Raw genomic sequence first — 20,437 nt, 5'->3', positions numbered from 1 at the left:
GTAGGAACAGGTTGACGTGAATGGTGCCGTGCCTGAGGAGTGTCAGTTCTGAAGGTAGATTGGAAAGTTGGGACAGTTCTCCTTGGACCTGTAGTTGCTGTGGAGGAGGATCATAAGACACAGAATATAGAATAAAAGATTATAGTGTCATGCAACATAAATGATATATTGAAGAAACCTAGATTGCTGTTGAGTCTTTCATCTTTTAAAACGGGTTGTAGATTTCGGTTCATTAATCTGTAAATCCCAGAACTTTTTAAAAATCACATTCTCCAGGTAACTTAAGGTTCTATAAAAGGAGGTGACACCTCAGGTCAGACAATGCATGAAAGCTGTGAGGGTAGGGTCTATCTGTATCCTAATCTTGAGTGAGACTGGTTCTATTTCCAAGTATATAATTCTGCAAACGCAGATTCACCCCAAAGACTTCTATATGTGAGTGCATGCATGAGAGAGAGCGTGTGTGTGCGGGTGCATGCTGGGTACAGTGTGTGTCTGTGTGTGTGTGTGTGATGGAGTATTAGTATGTGAGATGGTGTATGCGTCGGGTTGAGTGTGGGGATGTATTACTGTGTGTCTGAGAGAGAGCATGTCTATCAGAGAGGGTCTGCACGAGCGTGTGAGTATGTAAGAGAGTGTGCTTGTGTGTGTGAGAGTGTATTGTGTAGCTGGGTCTCCTGTAGTGTGATGTGAACCCAAGGTCTCGGCTGAGGCCATTATCATGTGTTCTAAACTTGGCTATCAGCCTCTGCTCGGCCACGTGATCAAAGAGGGCTGAGGCACGAGAAAGGACGGGCGGGGGCACTGGTGGTGGTGAAGAAGGGAGAGAAACGGAGAGGGGACAGAGGTTGGGGAGTAGAGAATGACTGGGGTTCAGAGGGTTGGGGATAGAATCGGGGTGCAGTGTGAAGAAGGGAGAAAGGGCGGGGCAGTGGGTGGGGAGAAAATGGACTAGGGGCAGAATGGGAAGCGAAAGACAGCACAAATCCCACCTTCCCCAGGACTGGTGTCAGTGTCCCACGAACTGGAACCCACTCGTCCCACAGCAGATTTGGGGTAACCATTTCTCAATATAAGCATGGCTAAGGCATATCATCCCTGCAGACCATTCACACTGACCTTCCCAACAGCATCCCACCCAGACCCACTCGATTACGCTACAGCCCTGCAGTTCCCCATGGCTATTTTCTGATGAAGGGTTTTGCCCAAAACGTCGATTCTCCTGCTCCTCAGATGCTGCCTGACCTGCTGTGCTTTTCCAGCACACACTCTCGACCCTAATTTCCAGCATCTGCAGTCCTCACTTTCGCCCTGTAAGGGGTGAATGTTATATTCCGAGTCTTTTAAATAGTTTAAAATCTTTTCCCCTCACCCTAAACCTATACCCTGTAGTTTTGCAATACCTCTACCCTGGGGAAACGACAGAAACGTTGAGCAGCCAGACAAAATGCAAAAGGAATAACATGTCTAGGCACAGGGGAAAACATTTCGACAAAATTTGCTTCGGCATTTTTCTCTCGTCTTCGCATTTGGACACTTAAAATTTGTCATGATGTGGAGGTGCCCGTGTTGGACTGGGGTGTACGAAGTTAAAAATCACACAACACCAGGTTACAGTCCAATCGGCTTGTTTGGAAGCACTAGCTTTCTGAGCGCTGCTCCTTCATCAGGCGGCTGTGGAGTATACGATCATAAATTCTGTGTCTTACGATCTTATACTCCACAACCACCTGATGGAGGAGCAGCGCTGTGAAAGCTAGTGCTTCTAAATAAGTCTGTTGGATATAACCAGGTGTATTGTGATTTTTAACTTTAAAATTTGTAACAAATCCCTGCACACTGAGCATGCTCTGCGGTGTCAGCAAGCACTGCGCACGACCGCCAGTGTCAGCAAAGCACTGCGCATATTCCTTGGTGTCCGCAGAAACTTCGCGTTAGCTCCTTTCCATGGACCAATGGAGAACCTTGGAGGACCAGAAGGAGACTGGTCCTCCTGCCAACCAGAGCCGGCCATTGTTGGACCGTGAGCTCTGAAGCTGCTGCTGCTCCTTTCTCTGTGAACTTCACCCCAGACTTTAACTTCCTTCCTCTGTCTAACTTTTGTGAGTACAACAGTCTGTTTCTCACCACTTTTTCCATTTTTTGTTTCATTCTGGGGTTCAATTGTTAACTTGCAGCAACTGAAAGGAAAGAGTGAATCGAGGGAGGGGTCAGACTCCGGAAAAGTTGATCCAGGTCTGTCTCAATTTACAAACACATGGCAAATGCAGTGACACAATGTATAGCCTTTGATGTTAAAAAAAGCGCAGAGAGGAGGCGCATTGTTTAAATGGTGATCTGTTGAGATGTGGTGAAAGTGAGATGATGGGGATCAGAGTTGAAAAGTGTGGCGCTGGAAAAGCATAGCAGGTTAGGCAGCAACGGAGGAGGAGAGTTAATGTTTTAGGCACGAACCCTTCATCAGGAATGATGTGTGAATGTACAAAGGGGCCTCAGCGTCCTTCTACACCAGTCACTGCCAGTTGTCAGACAGGAGCAGCAAGCCAAGTGGTATATTAGCAAGAGAAGTTGAGGTCAGAAGTGGGGATGTCTTCCTGCAGTTAGGTCAGTCATTGAATGTATTCAAAGCTGAGTTCATTTGACTTTGAAGAACAAAGAAGTGATGGGTATTGTGGGGAGGGGGGGGCGGGGGCGGGTAAGAAAATGGTTTTAAGACCAGTATAGAACAGTTACAGTCATACAGCACAGAAACAGACCATTAAATCCAACTAGTCCATGCTGACTGTGTTCTGAAACTAAACTAGTCCCACCTGCCAGTATTTGGTCCAGACTCTCTGAACCTTTCCTATTACAATTGCAACATTTAAGAGGCATTTGGATGGGTATATGAATAGGAAGGGTTTGGAGGGATATGGGCCGGGTGCTGGCAGGTGGGATTAGATTGGGTTGGGATATCTGGTCGGCATGGATGCGTTGGAACGAAGGGTCTGATTCCATGCTGTACATCTCTATGACTCTATGTACTTATCCAAATGTCTTTTAAAAACTGTAACTGTACCTGCATCCACCACCTCCTCTGGACATTGATACCACATGAGAACCATTCTCTGTCTTAAAATAAAAAGGTGCCCCTCATGTCTTTTTAAAATATTTCTCCTCTCATCTTCAAAGTTTGCTCCCTAACCTTGAAACACCCATCCCAGGGAAAGAATACCTGCTGTTCACCTCATCGATACCCCTGAAGATTTTATAATCCTCTCTAAGGTCATCTCTCAACCTCCGATGCTGCAGTGAAAAAAATCCCACCCTGTTCACCGAGATGCCGGTATACTTATATCCAGTTATGAACTGTTCAATGCTGGTGCCGACTGGAAAGACCAAATGACCTATTCCTGCTCCCAATTCTCTCACTCTGTGTCCAGGACAGCAAGAGACCATTTGACATAGGTGCAGAAATTAGGCCATTCAGCCCATCAGATCTACTCCACCATTCAATCACAACTGATACGTTTCTCAACCCCATTTTGAAATTTTGATTTTGGAAAGGCAAATCAGGGCAGGATCTGCAAAGTTAATGGGGAGTGTTGTTGACCAAAGATACCTTGGAGTGCCGGTTCATAGTTTCTTGAAAGTGGAGTCGCAGGTAGACAGGACAGTGAAGGAGGTGTTTGGTATGCTTTCCTTTATAGGTCAGTGCATTTCAGTACAGATGTTGGGAGGTCATGTTGCCCCTGTACTGGACATTGATTAGGCTATTTTTGGAATACTGTGTTCAGTTCTGGTTATCCTGCTACAGGAAAAGTGTTGTGAAAGTTTGAAAGGGTTTGGCAAAGATTTACAAGGCTATTGCCAGAGTTGGAGGGTTTGAGCTAAAGGGAGAGGCTGAATAGGCCGGGGCTGTTTTCCCTGGAGCATTGGAGGCTGAGGGGTGACTTTATAGAAGTTCATATGGAGCATGGATAGGGTGAATATCCAAAAGCATTTCCACATAGTAGGGGAGTCCAAAACTAGAGGGCATAGATTGGAGGTGAGAGGGGAAAGATTTAAAAGGAACCTTATGGACAACTTTCTCACACAGAGAGTGATGCAAGCATGGAATGAGCTGCCAGAGGAAGTGGTGGAGGCTGGTATAATTACAGCATTTTAAATGGCATCTGGTAACAGGGTGAATTGAGAGGGATATAGGCTAAGTGCTGACAAATGTGACTATGTTAATTTGGGATATCTGGTCAGCACAGACAATTTGGACTGAAGGAAAGCAGAAGTATTGTTGTGAAGACTGGAATTTCAGAGCAGCTTTCAAAGATATTTTGTCCTTACTGGGAGCAGAAGCTACAATGAAATCTTTCATTTGAGAGACAGCAACTGAGTAAGTGAGGACATCCAGGATTTTGATGGAACGTGGGAATTTGTTGCAATGTGGGGTTGAAGTGTTTTAAGTAAAGTGTCCTGAGTGGGAAGCCTAGAGAAGGGTTTCGGTGGGTTTTTGTTTTAAACTGCTCATTTCTTTCAGCCCCCAACAATGTACTTCCAATGCTGTGCATCAGAAGGAGCGGTGAATCAGTAACTGGTATCATCAGAAGCCTTGCGGTTTTCAGTATTGCAGGTATTGCATTGTTGCATCAGCATTGTAAAGGTTATCGGCAGCAGTGGGAGGTGTGGGCTGTATTCACTGGAAGCGATGAAGCAATTAGATAACACACATATGAGAGGGCAGGGTGGGACTTGTCTTTCAATTTGCAGAAGTTGGGAGGTCCTGGGAGTCGTGGTTCTGGGCAAACACAACTGCAGTAAATCATATAAGCCCTACAGTGTGGAAGGAGGCCATTCAACCCATCAAGTCCACACTGACCCGTCGAACAGCATGCCACCCAGACCCACCCTATCTCGTCGTTTCTGCTTGTGGGTTAGACTAGGTAACAAGATTATATGGCTAGGTTTAAGGCAGAGGAGGAGGGACTACGTTTCCTGGAGAGTGGTGAATCTATGGAATTCTTTGCCCAAGGAAGCAATAGAAGCAGGCATATTCAAGACACAGTTCGATGGGATTTTGGATGGTAGGTGAATTTAGGGTAGTCAGGATAATGCAGGTAAGTGGAGCTGAGATGATGGATAGATCAGCCATGATCTTAAAGAATGGCGGAGTAGGCTCGATGGGCTAAATGGCCTCTTTCTGCACTGCAGGGATTTTATGATTGCTTCATATGGTGTATATCTGATATTCGCTGTTGTACAAGCTGCATGGCTATGATTTTTCACCTTCTAATATAGTAATGGAATTACATCCTGTATTTCTTGTATTCATTTTTATTTAACAGGTCAGCAGGAAGTCTTTCGGCAACTTTACTGGCTTTCTTTCCTGAAGCAGCCTTGACATTTCATTTTCATATCCTTCATTCAGCTCCATTTCCAGCACCTTTGTAGGAAGGTTGTTCCAGGTCATTGTCACCTAAATGAAGTTTTCCTCTTTATATACTTAATGCTATCTGACTGAATGAGGGTTTTCAGGTTTCTGTGTCATGAATAATATATGATCAGCAGGTATCTGGCAATCTAAGGAATTGTCATCGATGTTATGTTCATTTGACTGTACTGACCGTGACTTATTTCATGGTTTCTTTTGCAGGAAGACATGGGGAAAGAAATCTGAAACCAAAAGATACATCAGCTTCTGACAGAGCCACTTGATTCATTGGGACTTGAATATCAGCAGCCATTCCAGTCGAGAAGAAATGTTTGCTTCTGTCTGCTTGGACACTGGTGTGGCAGGAAGAATACTGATACACCCGAATGAGGGAGATTCATTGCGGTGACTGTGAAAAGTACAGTACTTCACACTATTTACTCAGCTTGGAGGATCAAAGAGGCCGTTCACTTGCTCTCTGTGCGGGAAGGGCTTCACCTGCTCCTCCCACCTGCAGAGACATCAGTGAGTTCACCTCCATCGCAGGGGGATTGAAGGAGCTTCGGCCGAGTGCCATTATCGACTGCATTAATAGCCCAGTTCTGGGGACTCCCGGGTTTGAATCTCACCATAGCAGATGGCAGATTTGGAGTTCAGTCAGAAATCTGGAGTTCAGAATCTCATTATGAAACCATTTTCGGGGAACAAACACCCCAATCTGATTCACTCATGCTTTAGGAAAGGAACCTGCCGTTGTGGGAAAGGATTCACTCAGTCGTCCCAGCTGCATCCTTTCCCTGGTCTGGCCTATATGTGACTCCAGACCACAGCAGTGTGGTTGACTCTTGACAGCCCCTCTGCAAATGCGCGGGGGGAATCTTACTTGCATACAGGCTATGGGTTGCGATTGCTGAGTGAAGCAATACTTCCTCCAGGCTGAGGCTGCACCAAGGATCGAATTACAAAGGGACAACTCAGCTGACCAATAGTGAAGAAAGTGGGATGCAGGGAAGTGTGTGTATGTGTGTATGTGTGTGTTTAAAAAAAATCTACTTTTTGTGCACCTTTTTGCTGGGACGATCTGAAGCTGCAACAAAGTTGGGTCCCAACAAAAGTTACCTGAACTTACTATCGGACTCAGACATTGAAGGCTATGAGATCCAGCAGGTTTTTCTTTTAAAGCTGCTAATTTCTTTCAATCTCCGGCGCGAGGTTTCCAATGTCTTATATCAGAAGGACCAGTCAATGTGTAGCTTGTATTATTAGATTTGTACATTTTTCAGGACTGACGGTTCATTGTTTCCTCAGCTTTGTAAAGTTTACTGGCAGCAGTGGGAGGGGTGGGCTGTTTTCACTGGAAACAAAGTTAAAATCCAGTTATAGTCCAACAGATTTATTTGGAAGCACTCGCTTTCGGAGTGTTGCTCCTTCATGCAGCAGGATCATAAGACACAGAATTTGTAGCAAAATGATATATTGAACAAACCTCGACTGCTTTTAAGTGTTTCATCTTTAGAATGGGTTGCAGGTTTCAGTTCATTAGTATGTAAATCCCAAAACTTCTTTTAAGTCACAGTCTCGAGATAACTTCAGGTTTTACAAAGAGGTGCCATCTCAGCTCAGACAATGCATGAAAGATGTGAAGTTCGAGTCTGTCTTGAGTCATACTGGTTCTGTTTCCAAAGTAGGAATTTATAAAATATTACATGGATTGACTGTCTGCAGATTGTGCACTTTTTGAGCAAAATAGAATGAATCTACAAACATAATTCTGCAAATGCAAATTCATCCCATGGTCTTATCTATGTGTGAATGCATGAGAGTGAGTGAGTGTGTGCATACACGTGAGTCTGGCTGAGAGAGTGTGTGTTTGCGTGTGTGCATGCTTGGTAAAGTGAGAGTGTGCAGGAGGATGTGTGTGTGGGTGAGAGTGTGGGTGGGTACATGTGTGTGCATCTGAGAGAGCGCGTATATCTGAGAGAGTGCCTGCCTTAGTATGTGAGAATGTATGGCTGTGTGTGAGAGACAGAGAGACAGAATGTGTACAGTGTAGTGGGGTCTCCTGTAATGTAACATGAAACCAAGATCCTAGTGGAGGCCATCTTCATGGGTTCCAAACTTGGCTATCAGTCTCTGCTCGGCCACAAGAAATGATTAAGCAGTTACACAATAGACACTGGAGAGGGCAGGGTGAGACTTGTCTTTTAATTTGCAAAAGGTGGAAGGCTCTGGATGATGTGATCTAGGGCAAACATAACTTGGAGGGCCTTCGGATCAGAGAGGTGGAACTGGAAGCCAGGTTGCTGACATGCTGGGAGGGCAAGGCGGAAAGTTAATCAGATGTTTTTTTTATTCCGGGAGATGGTCTTTCCCTCCGTAGAGAGCCTTCTGATGGGGTCAGTGGACAGGGTCAGGAGGGTGTGAGCCCGGTCAGGCAGGTAAAGGGGATCTGAGAGAGGGCTGCAGGGGGGAGGAGCTAACTGTGGTGTGGTGGGAGTAAGAACAACGTTGGTGAGGGGGAGGTAAGGGACAGAATAGTGACGGGGATTGCCTCCGTTCTCTGCAGTTGGCAGCAGGAGCACAGATGGTATCGGAATCTGGTGCCAGGATTCAGGAACCGATGCGTTCAGGGCTGGAGAAGTGGGAAAGGGAGGTGCAATGGGTGTGGTCCAACGATGTCAGCAGGACACAGCCTCTGCTGAGGGCGCATGAGAAGTTTCAAGCTGCAAAGACAAAGCAGAACCTCAAAGCACTGGGTGGGATGGTGGCTCAGTGGTTAGCAATGCTGCTTAATAACGCCAGGAGCCTGGGTTTGATTCCATCCTTGGGTGACTGTCTGTGTGAAGCTTGGCATGTTCTCCCCCTTGTGTCTGTGTTGGTTACCTCTGGGTGTTCTGGCTTCCTCCCACAGTCCAAAGATCTGCACTTTAGGGTGGATCAGCTGTGCTAAAGTGTGCAGGTGAGCTTGCATCTTTTAGGATGACCATGTTAGTTTCGATTTCTTCATTTGTAAATCCCAGAACTTTTTTAAACTTACATTCTCAAGATAGCTTTTAACAATAGGTGTCACCTCAGCTCAGATAATGCATTGAAGGTGAGACATTAAAGTCTGTCTGTGTCCCAATGTTAGGTCAGACTGATTCTACTTCTAAAGTGGGAGCTACAGAATCTTACATGGATTTATGCAGTTTTTGAGTAATTCGGAATAGAATGGACTTCTGCAAGGAAGTGTACAAACAACTGACCAGGAACACAACAGGCAACTACCAGCTGATCTGACCAAAGAGCACAACCGTGAACTGACAGCATTCATCAAGACTTCTGATCCAATCCTTCCAGAAGTTCAGCATCCACGGATTAGTTGAATCCGTGGACATGTCAGTACTCTACACCAGCATTCCTCACGATGATGGCATCACGGTAACAGCCTCAGTACTCAATACCAACAACTGCCAATCTCTGAGCACTGTCCTACAACTCATCCGCTTCATTCGCAACCACAACATTTTCACCTTTGGCAACCAGTTCTTCATCCAGACACATGGAACAGCCATGGGGACCAAACTTCCACCCCAGTATGCCGACATTTTCATGCACAGGTTCGAACAAGGCTTCTTTTCTGCACAGGACCTCCAACCAACACTATACACCAGATATATTGATGACATTTCTTCCTCTGGACCCATGGTGAGGAGTCACTGAAACAACAATACTCTTTAGTATCTGTCTCATTTTTGAACACATGCAGCTCTAACAAGGATGCGTATATCAGCACTTCCCTGGACCGCAAACCCACGGATAACCTGACAGTGCTACACTTCTCTCATGAAACATATTAAAACAGCCATCCCCTCTGGACAAGCCCTTTGCATACATCGGATCTGTTCAGGTGAGGAGGAACATGGCAGACACTTGGAAGTACACAAGCATGCTCTCATAAGAACGGGGTACAATGTTCAACTCATCAACTGCCAGTTCCAATGTGTCACAGCAAGAAACTGTAATGACTTCCTTTAGGAGACAGACACGCGCTGCAACCAAAATGGTACCCTTTGTTGTCCAGTACTTCTCAGGAGCCGAAACACTACGCCATGTTCTTCACAGCCTGCAACACATTATTGATGAGGATGAGCACCTCGCCAAGACCTTCCCCACGCCTCCACTTCTCGCCTTCAAACAACCGCCAAACTTTAAACAGATAATTGTTCTCAGAAAACTGCCTGGCCTTCAGGACAACACGATACAACTCTGTCACGGCAGATGATGAAAAACGTATCAGAATGTTGACACGATTATGACCATTACACGTGAGGACACCACCCACCATGAGTGCAGCAGGTACTCATGTGACTCAGCCAACATTGTTTATCTCATACGCTGCAGGCAACGATGCTCTGAGTCTTGGTATATTGGTGAGACCAAGCAGAGGCTACAGCAACAGATGAATGGACACTGCACAACAATCAGCAGCCAGGAGTGTTCCCTCCCAGTCGGGGAACACTACAGCGGTCTGGGACATTCAGCCTTGGACCTTCGGGTGACCATCCTCCAAGGTAGACTTCAGGACAGGCAAAAATGCAAATTGGCCAAGCAGGGGCTGACAGCCAAGTTCGGTACCCATGGAAATGGCCTCAACCAGGACCTTGGGTTCATGTCACACTACAGGTGACCCCACTGTACTATGCATTCTCTCTCTCTCTCTCACACACACACACACAAGCATGCATTCACACAAATACATGCTCCTCCAAACCAACACTCACACAGACTCTCTCTCATACACATACGCTCTCTCAAATGCTCTCTCTCTTTCACACACACCCTCTCACAGACTTATACCCCATTACACTCTCTCTCTCTCACTCACACACACATACACACCCTGTCACAGACTTATACCCCATTACACTCTCTCACACACACACATGATCACTCGGTTTCTCCTGCACACACACACACACACACACATAAAAGTTTGTGGGTTGAATTTGTACTTGCAGAATCGCATTTTATTTTGTTCAAAAACCCATACACGTAAGATTCTGTAATACCACGATAGAAATAGAATCCGTCTGACCTAACATTGGGACACAGACAGACTTTAACTTAACACCTTCAATGCATGATCTGATTCAGATGACACCTATTGTTAAAAGCTATCTTGAGAACGTAAGTTTTGAAAAGTTCTGGGATTTACATGTGAAGGAATCAAAACTAACATGGTCATTCTAAAAAATGGTAGAGGTAAGCTAAAGTTGATTAATGTTACATCCCATGACACTGCAATCCTGTTGCTATAAAGTCTGTGTTATGATTCTGCTCCACAACCAACGATGAAGGAGCAGCGCTTCGAAAACTAGTGATTCTAAATAAACCTGTTGGGCAATAGCCTAGCATTGTGTGATTTTTAACTTTGAAAATCTGCAGTAATACCAACATCTCCATACTGCGCATGCTACTCGGTGTCAGCAACGCACTACGCATGTTCCACAGTGTCAGCAAGATATTACGCATGCTCACACAACAAGCGGAAACACTCCGTGACCTTGTTTTGATGGACCAATGAGAAGTTCTGGAGGGCCGGATGGAGACTGGTCCTCCTGCCAATCACAGCAAACCCATCGTCTGGATGCGGAAGTAAGACAATGAACTTTTGAAGTTGTTGCTGCTGCTCCTCTCTCTATGAACGAAGATTGAGCTTCACTCCAGACTGCAACTTCCTTCCTCTTTCCAACATCTGTGAGTACAGCACACTCTTTTCTCACCCCTTTTCCATTCCGGGGTTGAGCTGTTGACTTGCAGGAACTGAAGGGAAACGAAGTGAATCCAGGGAGGGGACAGACTCTGGGAAAGTTAGTCCAGGTCTTTTTTCAATGGCAAATACAGGAGAATTGACATTTCAGGCTCGAGCCTTTCATCAGAAATGATGTGTGGATGAACAAAGGGGCCTCTGCGTCCTTCTAATCCAGTCAATGCAAGTTGTCAGACAGGTGCAGCAAGTAGTGAGCAAGGCAAGTGGTATATTAGCAAGAGGAATTGAGTTCAGAAGTGGGGACCCCTTCCTGCAGTTTGGGCGTAATTGAATATATCCAAGGCTGAGTTCATCTGATTTTTGAACAACAAAGATGTGATGGTTATGGGGGAGGCAAGACCAGTACAGATCAGTTACAGAAACAGACCCTTCAGTCCAACTAGTCCATGCTGACTATGTTCTCAAACTAAACTGGACCCACCTGCCTGTGTTTAACCTATATCCCTCTGAACCTTTTATATTGGAGTCATAGAGATGTACAGCACAGAAACAGACCCTTCGGTCCAATTTCTCCATGCCTATCAGTTATCCTAATCTCGTCTGCTTGCCAGCCCTGGGGCCATAATCCCTCGAACCCCTTCTATTATAGACCAATCCAAATGCCTTTTAAATTCTGTAATTATACCAGTCTCCGCCACTTCCTCTGGCTGGTCATTTCATATATGCACTACTCTGTGTGAAAAGGCTCCCCTTAGAGCTCTTTTATGTCTTTCCCCGTTCGCCCAAAACCTTTAGTTCTGCACTCCCCCACACCAGGGGGAAGACTTTGTTTATTTACCCTATCCTTGCCTCTCATGATTTTATAAACCTCTAAGGTCATCCCTCAGCCTCCGATGCTCCAGTGAAAACAGCCCCAGCCTATTCAGCCTCTCCCGAGAGCTAATTTCTGAACCCTTTCAAGTTTCACACCGTCCTTCTGATGGGCAGGAGACCAGAGTTGCACACAATATTCCAAATGTGGCCTCACCAATGTCCTGTAGAGCTGCAACATCACCTACCTCCCAACTCCTTTACTGGAACCGATAAAGGAAAGCATACCAAATGCTGCCTTCACTATCATATCTACCTGGGACTCTACCTTTAAGGAACTATGAACCTGCACTCCAGGTTTTGATCTGGGATTCGTTACAGAGACATGGCTTCAGGATGACAAGGATTGGATCCTAAATATTGAGGGGAGATGTGGCATTCAAGTCGAATGGGAAGCGAGGTAAAGTTAGAGGGTTGACACTGCTAATCAAAGCACTGATCACAGGGTAGTCTAGTGTCAGCTCGGATTTCAGGTCCTGGTTTCTTTGTTTTCTATTGATCTCCCTGTTCCCACAGTTGTTGTCTGTTCTCAGCTCTGCTTCATTTCTGCTGAAGCTTTAACCTCCTTTGACACCTTCTGGAACAATAAATCATTCAGTCAATCAAAGTCCAATCTACAATCTCCCAGCCTGTGAACCATCCAGACACAGAGTATCATACCAGAAAATATAACAAAATAAGTGAAAAGTTAGAATTAAATAGGTGCTTGTGTCTGTTCATTGGCAAGTAAACTAGAAATAGGGGTCTGCCAGGATTCTTATAGTGCCCTGATTGAAGAATTCTCTCTCCCTTACATCTAAGTATTAGTACCCTGCTATGATTTATAACAATATTTACATCAACAGAAATAAAGCATCTGTTATGCAATAGACATAGAGATATACAGTATGGAACTAGACTTTTTCTCTCTCTCATGTGTGTGCGCACACACACACACCGAGGTCTATGGGGTGAATTTGTATTTGCAGATACCATCTATTTTGCTCAAAAAATGCACAATCTGCAGGCAGACAATACATGGAATATTTTATAAATTCCACTTTGGAAATAGAACCAGTCTGACTCAAAAACTGGGATACAGACAGACTCTGGCCTCACACCTTTAATGCATTGTCTGAGCTGAGTTGTCATCTTTTCTTATAAAACCTTAAGTTATCTTGAGCCTTAGAAGAAGTTCTGGGATTTACATATTAATGACACCAGCAACTCATTCTAAAAGATGAAAGACTTTACAATCCAGGTTTCTTCAATGTATCATTTCAGTGGCATGACTCTGTAATGTTTTGCTGTAAACTCAGTGTCTTATGATCTTATACTCCACAACCACCGAATGAAGGAGCAGTGCTCCGAAAGCTAGTGCTTCCAAATAAACCTGTTGGACTGGCGTCATGTGATTTTTATCTTTGCCCAGGTTAGGGTGGGTTGGCCCTGCTAAATTACCCATAGTGCTCAGGGTTTTGCAGGTGTGGGAGAATTGTTAGAAGCGATTTGATTCTACCTTCTCATGACTGTCTGTGTGAACTTTGGTATGTTCTCCCTCTTCTGTCAGCGCGGGTTACGTCTGGGTGCTCCGGTTTCCTCCCACAGTCCAAGGATCTGCAGTTTCGGATGGATCGGCTGTGCTAAAGTGTCCAGGAATGTGCAGGTTAGAGTGGGTTATCCATGGGGAACTGCAGGGCTGTAGGGTAAGTGGATGAGTCTGGGTGGGATGCTGTGTGGAAGGTCGGTGTGAATTTGATAGGTGAAATGGCCTGCTTTAGCCATATGTGGATTGAGAAATGACTGCTGTGGGAGGAGTAGGTTCCAGTTGATGGGACACTGCCCCAGTCCTGGGGAAGGTGGGAATTGTGCTGTCTCTCTCCCCACCCACTGCCCCCAACCATTCTCTCTCATCCCGCAACTCTCTGCCCCCATTTTCTCTCTCTCCCCCTCATTCTATTCCTCCACCCTTTGACCCCCAAGTCTTTCCTTTCCGCCCCCACCACCCTCTGTTCCCCCCAGTCTCTCAATGGCCCCACACTCTGTCACCCTGTCCATTCTGTATCTCTTCCGACTCCCACTAAACTTTCTCATGCCTCGAGCTCTCTTTGATCGCTGTATCAAGCTCTTCTCAGAAGAGAGAGAGAAAATGGTTGGTGATGACACTGCCTGGGAGATGGGGGTGCACGAGAAATGGCTGATCTTTCAAAGAGAATAGCTAAAATAATATATTCAGAAATAGCATTAAAGTTTGAACGCATGTTCAATTTTATATTAAGACAAAGCTGCAGCCATCTTTCTCAAACTTGATTTGAACTATGTGCAGTTGAGGACAGGCTGTTCGGGGTGAATGAGGCTTTTGCCTAAAATGTCAATTTTCCTGCTCCTCGGATGTTGCCTGACCTGCTGTGCTTTTCCAGCACCACATTCTTGACTCTAATCTCCAGCATCTGCAGTACTCACTTTCTCCTGTTAGGGGTGAATGGCCGATTCCTCGTCTTGAAAAATTGGTTCTGTTAGAAGGTGTAGACGTGTATTCTACCTTCAAGAGAATTGAAAAGCGAGCAGAACCACCTGACATAGCACCAAACGTTGTGAACAAGGTAACAATTTAACATTTGGTCAAACAGCTCAGTAGCTGGGTTGCCTGGAGACAAAAACATACTCAATTTTGGCCAATCGATTTAAATCTTGCCCCAAAATACTGAATTCCAATCAAATTTGAATTTAGTATTTTGATAATATTGTTAGCACTGCTGCCTCACACCACGAGGGCCGATTCCAGCCTTGGGTGACTGTGTGGAGTTTGCACATTCTCCCCGTGTCTGCGTGGGTTTGCTCTGGGTGCTCCAGTTTCCTCCCACAGTCCAAAGATGTGCAGGTCAGGTGAAGTGGCTATGCTATATTGCCCGTAGTGTTTTAGCTGCATTCGTCAGAGGGAAATGGGTCTGGGTGAGTTACTCTTCGGAGGCTCGGTGTGGACTGGTTGGGCCGAAGGGCCTGGTTCCGCACTGTAGGGAATTTAATCTAATCTAATATTAACACCAATGAAACGATTTGATGCTTTGGAGTCCAAAATCAAAAAAAAAGTTGAACAGTTACAGGAGAACTGTCAAAAGACCAAAAGGCTGCTAGTGAGAACTCTGAGAGGTACCTGTCCAGAGAAGGAGTCTGCACAGAGAAAAAACATCGACACCGACCTGGAGAGCAAATCTACAGAGGAAGGTACAAAGAGAAGATTTAACAGCTGGCTGGTCTTGAAGTTTGAATCTTTCGGTAAATCTTAATCAGGGGTTTTTATTGGACTGGTATCATACAGGGGAAGGTAGAAGATAGGTTAGAGAAAGGAGTTGTAAATTGTTGTTAATTAATTATTCTCCATTAGACGTTAATAAATAAAGTTGTTAATTTTAACTTTAAATACTGACCTTTGGGAATAGTTTCTTGGTTCTTGAATTTTCACAGATTACTGCATGGGTTCAACCTTCTCTATGTTGCTGGTTTAAATTAGGTGGGGGAGGTTGCACCCAGTGTTGTAAAATTTGGGGGCTTTCGTCCGAGATTTGAACTAGTTTAGACAGATTTGAATAGATTTGGCGGTACGAAAAATCCCAGCAGATTTAAACACTTGCAAGTTAGTGTCCTAGATCATTAAATAAAACTTTAAATAGTGACTTTTAGAAACAGTTCCTTACCTCTTGAATTTTCACATTATCACATGGGGTAAATCTTTTTGGGGTTTAAATTAGTGGGGGGTGCAGTCCGTGTCATAACAGTTCTGACTATATAGAAATAGAGTAGTGGAACATGGAAACAAACTGTTTGTTCCGTGCCAGTCGGATATCCTAAATTAACCTTGGCCCATTTGCCAGCTCTTGGCCCATATCCCTCCAAACCTTCCTGTTCATATACCCATCCAGATGCCTTTTGAATATTGTAATTGTACCAGCCTCCACCACTTCCTCTGGGAGCTCATTCAATCCACGCACCACCCGCTGCGTAAAATAGTTGCCCTTTAGGTCCCTTTTTATCCTTTCCCCTCCCACCCTAATATAATCAATTGCTGCTTTTTCTGAACAGGCTCAGTAGTTAGCACTGCTGCCTTATAGCGCTAGGCACCCGGGTTTGATCCCAGTCTCGGGCAACTGTCTGAGTGGAGTTTGCACCTTCTCCCCATGTCTGCGTGGGATTCCTTTGGTGCTCCGGTTTCTCCCCACAATCCAAAGATGTGCAGGTTTGGAGAGGGCACTTGTGGGGAATTAACTTTCACACTTTTTTTCTACTCCTTTGGTCCCTTTTAAATCTTTCCCCTCTCACCTTCAATCTATGCCCTCCAGTTTGGGAATCCCCTACCCTGAGGAAAAGATGAGTCGTCAAATAAAATGCAAAAGGAATAAAATGTGGAGCCGCAGGATAAATATAAAATGTCGCTCCAGCCTTTCTTGTCTCCGAGTGTCATTTGGGCACAAAACCTGTCGGTAACACCAGCAACGTCACAGAGCATCTTGCGCATGCTCCTCGGTGACAACACACACTGCGCATGTTCGCCGGTGTCAGCAAAACCTGTGCGTGCTCCTAGCTGTCCGCGGAAACTGCGCGTGATCTTCTTTTGTTGGGCCAATAGGAAGCCCTGGAGGACCGGAAGGAGCGTGGTCCTCCTACTAATCAGAGACACCTTTATTGTGTGTGCCTCTCTCTCAATCTCAATTTATGGAGGGGACAGATTCTGGAAAAGTTGGGCCAGGTCTGTGTCTCAGTTGGCAAGCTCATGGAAAATGCAGTACCACGATGTGAAGTGATAGCATTCCCGGGGGGGAGCAGAAAGGAGATGCATTGTTTAAATGGTGATATATTGGGATGTGGAGAAAGTGAGGACTGCAAATTTTGGAGATCAGAGTCAAAAAGTGTGGTGCTCGAAAAGCACAGCAGATGAGGCAGCATCCGAGGAGCAGGAGAATCAGCGTTACAGGCACGAGCCCTTCATCAGGAATGTGTATAAAGGGGCCTCAGCGTCCTTCCATACCAGTTAATGCCAGTTGTCAGATAGATGCAGCAAGCAATGAGCAAAGCACGTGTTATATTAGCAAGAGGAATTGAGTTCAGAAGTGGGGATGTCTTCCTGCAGTTATGGGATCATTGAATATATTCAAGGCTGAGTTCATCTGATTTTGGAACAACAAAGAAGTGGACGTTTATGGGGGAAGGCAAGAAAATGGTTTTCACACCATTGCAGAACAGTTACCGAGTCAAACAGCACAGAAACAGTCCCTTCAGTCCAACTACTCCATGCTATGTTCTGAAACTAATCTAATCCCATCTGCCAGTGTTTGGCCTATATCCCTCTGTCACAAAGCTGGTCCTTTTTTCTAAAAGCTGGTCCTTCTTCTCAAGGATGCTGTGTCCTTGGTTTTTTTTCAGAGGGGCGGTAAAAAGACCCAAGCTCCGAAGCAACTGGTTTAGTACAGAGATGAAAAACGGTATTGGGAGGCATTTTTGGTAATGTGTGAACAGATGAGACTTGAGGCCAAAGCTTTTATGTTTTAGAAGTGACCTGTACAATGAAAGGGGAGTGGTCAGTCCTGAAAGCTGAAGTCTTGTTTGGGTGAGTTAAGCAGTGGGCTGTGTGGAGAAAGGCTGCTAATACTGTCTCCTTCTGCCTTCTAACTTCAACTGTAAGCCTCTGTTTCAGTTTTACTTTGTTTAAGGGGTTTGTTTTTTTGGTACTGTTGTGTTCAAGCATTGCGAAGAGTGTTAAGAGTTTCTCCACAGCTTGTACTGTACTTAATAAAGTTTGGTTGTTCACAGAAGTTGGCGTATTGCAGTGTAAGAAGCTCAAGCAAAAGAACTTAACAAAGGAACCTAAGGGATAAGTCTTTCATGCAGAAAGTGGCGTGTTTAAGGAAAGAGCTGTCAGAAGAAGTGGTGGGTGCTGGCACAATTATGACATTAAAAGGCATCTGGATGGGTATACGATTAGGAAGGGTTTAGATGATATGGGTCAGATGCTGGCAAATCAGCCGAGATTAGGTTAGGTTATCTAGTTGGCACGGATGAATTAGACCAAAGGGTCTGTTTCTGTGCAACATATCTTTATCACTCTGGCTTGCCACTAACATTTGCCACATCTATATGTACAGTTTCTCTCTGGTGTCAGTGTCAATGCCTTGATGTCTCATTCTTAACCGGACTGGCAGTGATGATTTTTGTAATCTTTTCTTACAGACTATCTGAAGACAGAAGTTTCAAAGTCAACAGATAAAGGGCTCAAGTCCAAAATGTTGATTTTCCTGCTTATCTGATGCTGCTTGCCATGCTGCGCTTTTCCAGCAACGCATTTTTTGAATCTGACTCTCCAGCGTCTCCATTCCTCACTTTCACGTCAATGTCTGACAGTCACTCAATCCACCAGGACCGCAACAATTTTCAACTATGATTCTGTGAGAAGGAGCAAAGCTTTCTTTTTGCTTCCTGTTTGAGTACGGGGGGACTGGTTGAAAGATGCTCCTGTTGCAGCGCACTGAGTGTGGAGCCTGAAATAACTCTACTGCCTGGAAAGAAGAATTCACGGCGGGGTTGTACACGTGTGTGTGTGTGTGCAGCTGAAGCTTCGGCCATGGAGAAACCTGAGGCAACACTCCCCGTTGAGAAACCATGGAAGTGTGGCAACTGCGGGAAGGGCTTCCATGTCCCATCTGTCCTGGCGGCTCATCAGTGCAATCACACTGGGAAGAGGCCGTTCTCCTGCCCCAAGCGGGTGAAGGGCTTTACTTGCTCCTGTGTCCTGCTGGCCCACCAGCATATACAGACTGGTGAGAGGACGTTTTACTGCTCCGTGTGCGGGAAAGGGTTCACTTGTGTGGACAACCTCCAGACCCACCAGCGAATCCATGCAGGAGAGAGGCTTTTCAGTTGCCACGAGTGCGGGAAAGCCTTTGGCAATTCCTCCGACCTGCTGAAGCACCGGCGAGTCCACACGGGGGAGAGGCCATTCAGCTGCCCAGAGTGCGGGAAGGCCTTCAGCGACTCCTCCAACCTGCTGAGGCACCGGCGGGTCCACACAGGGGAGAGGCCCTTCAGCTGCCCAGAGTGCAGGAAGGCCTTCAGCAATTCCTCCAACCTGCTGGCCCATCAGCAGGTCCACATGGGGGAGAGGCCCTTCAGCTGCCCAGAGTGCGGGAAGGCCTTCAGTAAATCCTCCAACCTGCTGGCCCATCAGCGGGTCCACACGGGGGAGAGGCCCTTCAGCTGCCCAGAGTGCGGGAAGGCCTTCAGCAATTCCTCCGACCTACTGAGACACCGGAGAATCCACACGGGGGAGAGGCCTTTCGCCTGCTCTGAGTGTGGTAAGGCCTTCAGCAATTCCTCTGACCTGTTGTCCCACCGGCGGGTCCACACCAGGGAAAGGCCATTCAGCTGCCCCGAGTGTGGAAAGGGGTTCACCCGCTCCTCCAAACTGCTGGCCCATCAATGGGTCCACACCGGGGAGAGACCGTTTGCCTGCCCCGACTGTGGGCAGAGGTTCACATTGTCCTGCAACTTGCGGAGGCACCAGCGGGGGCACCAGTGCACCCAACAATCAGATTCCACCAGTGACGCTGCAGTGGGTCACCCCCAAGGCTGAACCTGTTGCCCATTCTGACAGTGGGTGCAGTGGGCTTTTTTTGTTTTGTGCTGGACTCACCATCCCCTCCCCGCCCCCACCCCCCCAAGCCCACCTACGTGGCTCAGGGGTGGTATGGTGACTCAGTGGTTAGTACCACTGCCTCACGATGCTGACCTGGGTTCAATTCCACCCTCGGGATGACAGTCTGTGTGTATCTTTCACGATGTCCCCCCCACATCTCTATGGGTTACTTCTGAGTGCTCCGGTTTCCTTCCCCTGGTCTAAAGGTGTACAGGTTAGGATGGATTGGCCCATCTAAATTGTCCCATAGTGTTCTGGGATGTGTAGGTGTGGTGCATTAGTCAGGGGTAAATGTAGAGGAATAGGAATAGGGGAATGGGTCTGGCTGGGTTACTCTGCGGAGGGCCAGTGTGGACTTGTTGGGCTAAAGGACCTGTTTCCATACTGTTGGGAATCTAATCTTAAAAAAAAAGAATTCCTCCAAGCGATACTGATAAAACATGCCGAGTTGGACAAAGTATCCCGTCAAGTTTGAGACAAACCCAGAGTTGAAGAAGTCGGAAGTCACACAACACCATGTTACAGTGAAATAAGTTTATTTGAAATCACAAACTTTAAGAGCATTGCTCTTTTATGAGTGCTGCTCCTTCATCACTTCATCTGGTGCCATGTGACTTCTGATCTTGTCCACCCCAATTCAATACCAGCACCTCCGCATCAGAGTTGATGAATGAGATTGGAGTTTATTCGGCCTGATTTAGTAAGATGTTCATTTGGAAACTCAAAACTGTCGGACCGACAAAGAGAC

General features: G+C 46.0%; 1 protein-coding gene across 1 annotated transcript; it reads left to right on the top strand.

Moving 5' to 3' along the window:
* Positions 1–10,858: 10,858 nt before the first annotated feature.
* On the top strand, positions 10,859–19,626 carry LOC148143218 (uncharacterized). The gene is made up of 2 exons (XM_087975789.1): positions 10,859–11,143; positions 18,228–19,626. The coding sequence occupies exon 2, from the start codon at positions 18,619–18,621 to the stop codon at positions 19,624–19,626; it is 1,008 nt and encodes a 335-aa protein (XP_087831915.1). The 5' UTR covers positions 10,859–11,143; positions 18,228–18,618.
* Positions 19,627–20,437: the final 811 nt, after the last annotated feature.

This window comes from Chiloscyllium plagiosum, unplaced genomic scaffold (assembly GCF_037043375.1).
Source record: "Chiloscyllium plagiosum isolate Xiang-an unplaced genomic scaffold, Cpla_swu_hap1 HiC_scaffold_27, whole genome shotgun sequence".
In the NCBI taxonomy this organism is placed as follows: domain Eukaryota; kingdom Metazoa; phylum Chordata; class Chondrichthyes; order Orectolobiformes; family Hemiscylliidae; genus Chiloscyllium; species Chiloscyllium plagiosum.
Note: the sequence above shows the minus strand (reverse complement) of the source record. Positions and strands in the feature narration are given on the sequence as shown.

What these genes read in the sequence shown, in the direction of transcription:
- LOC148143218 (XM_087975789.1), top strand. Translation starts at nt 18,619, where the DNA reads ATGGAGAAACCTGAGGCAACACTCCCCGTTGAGAAACCATGGAAGTGT.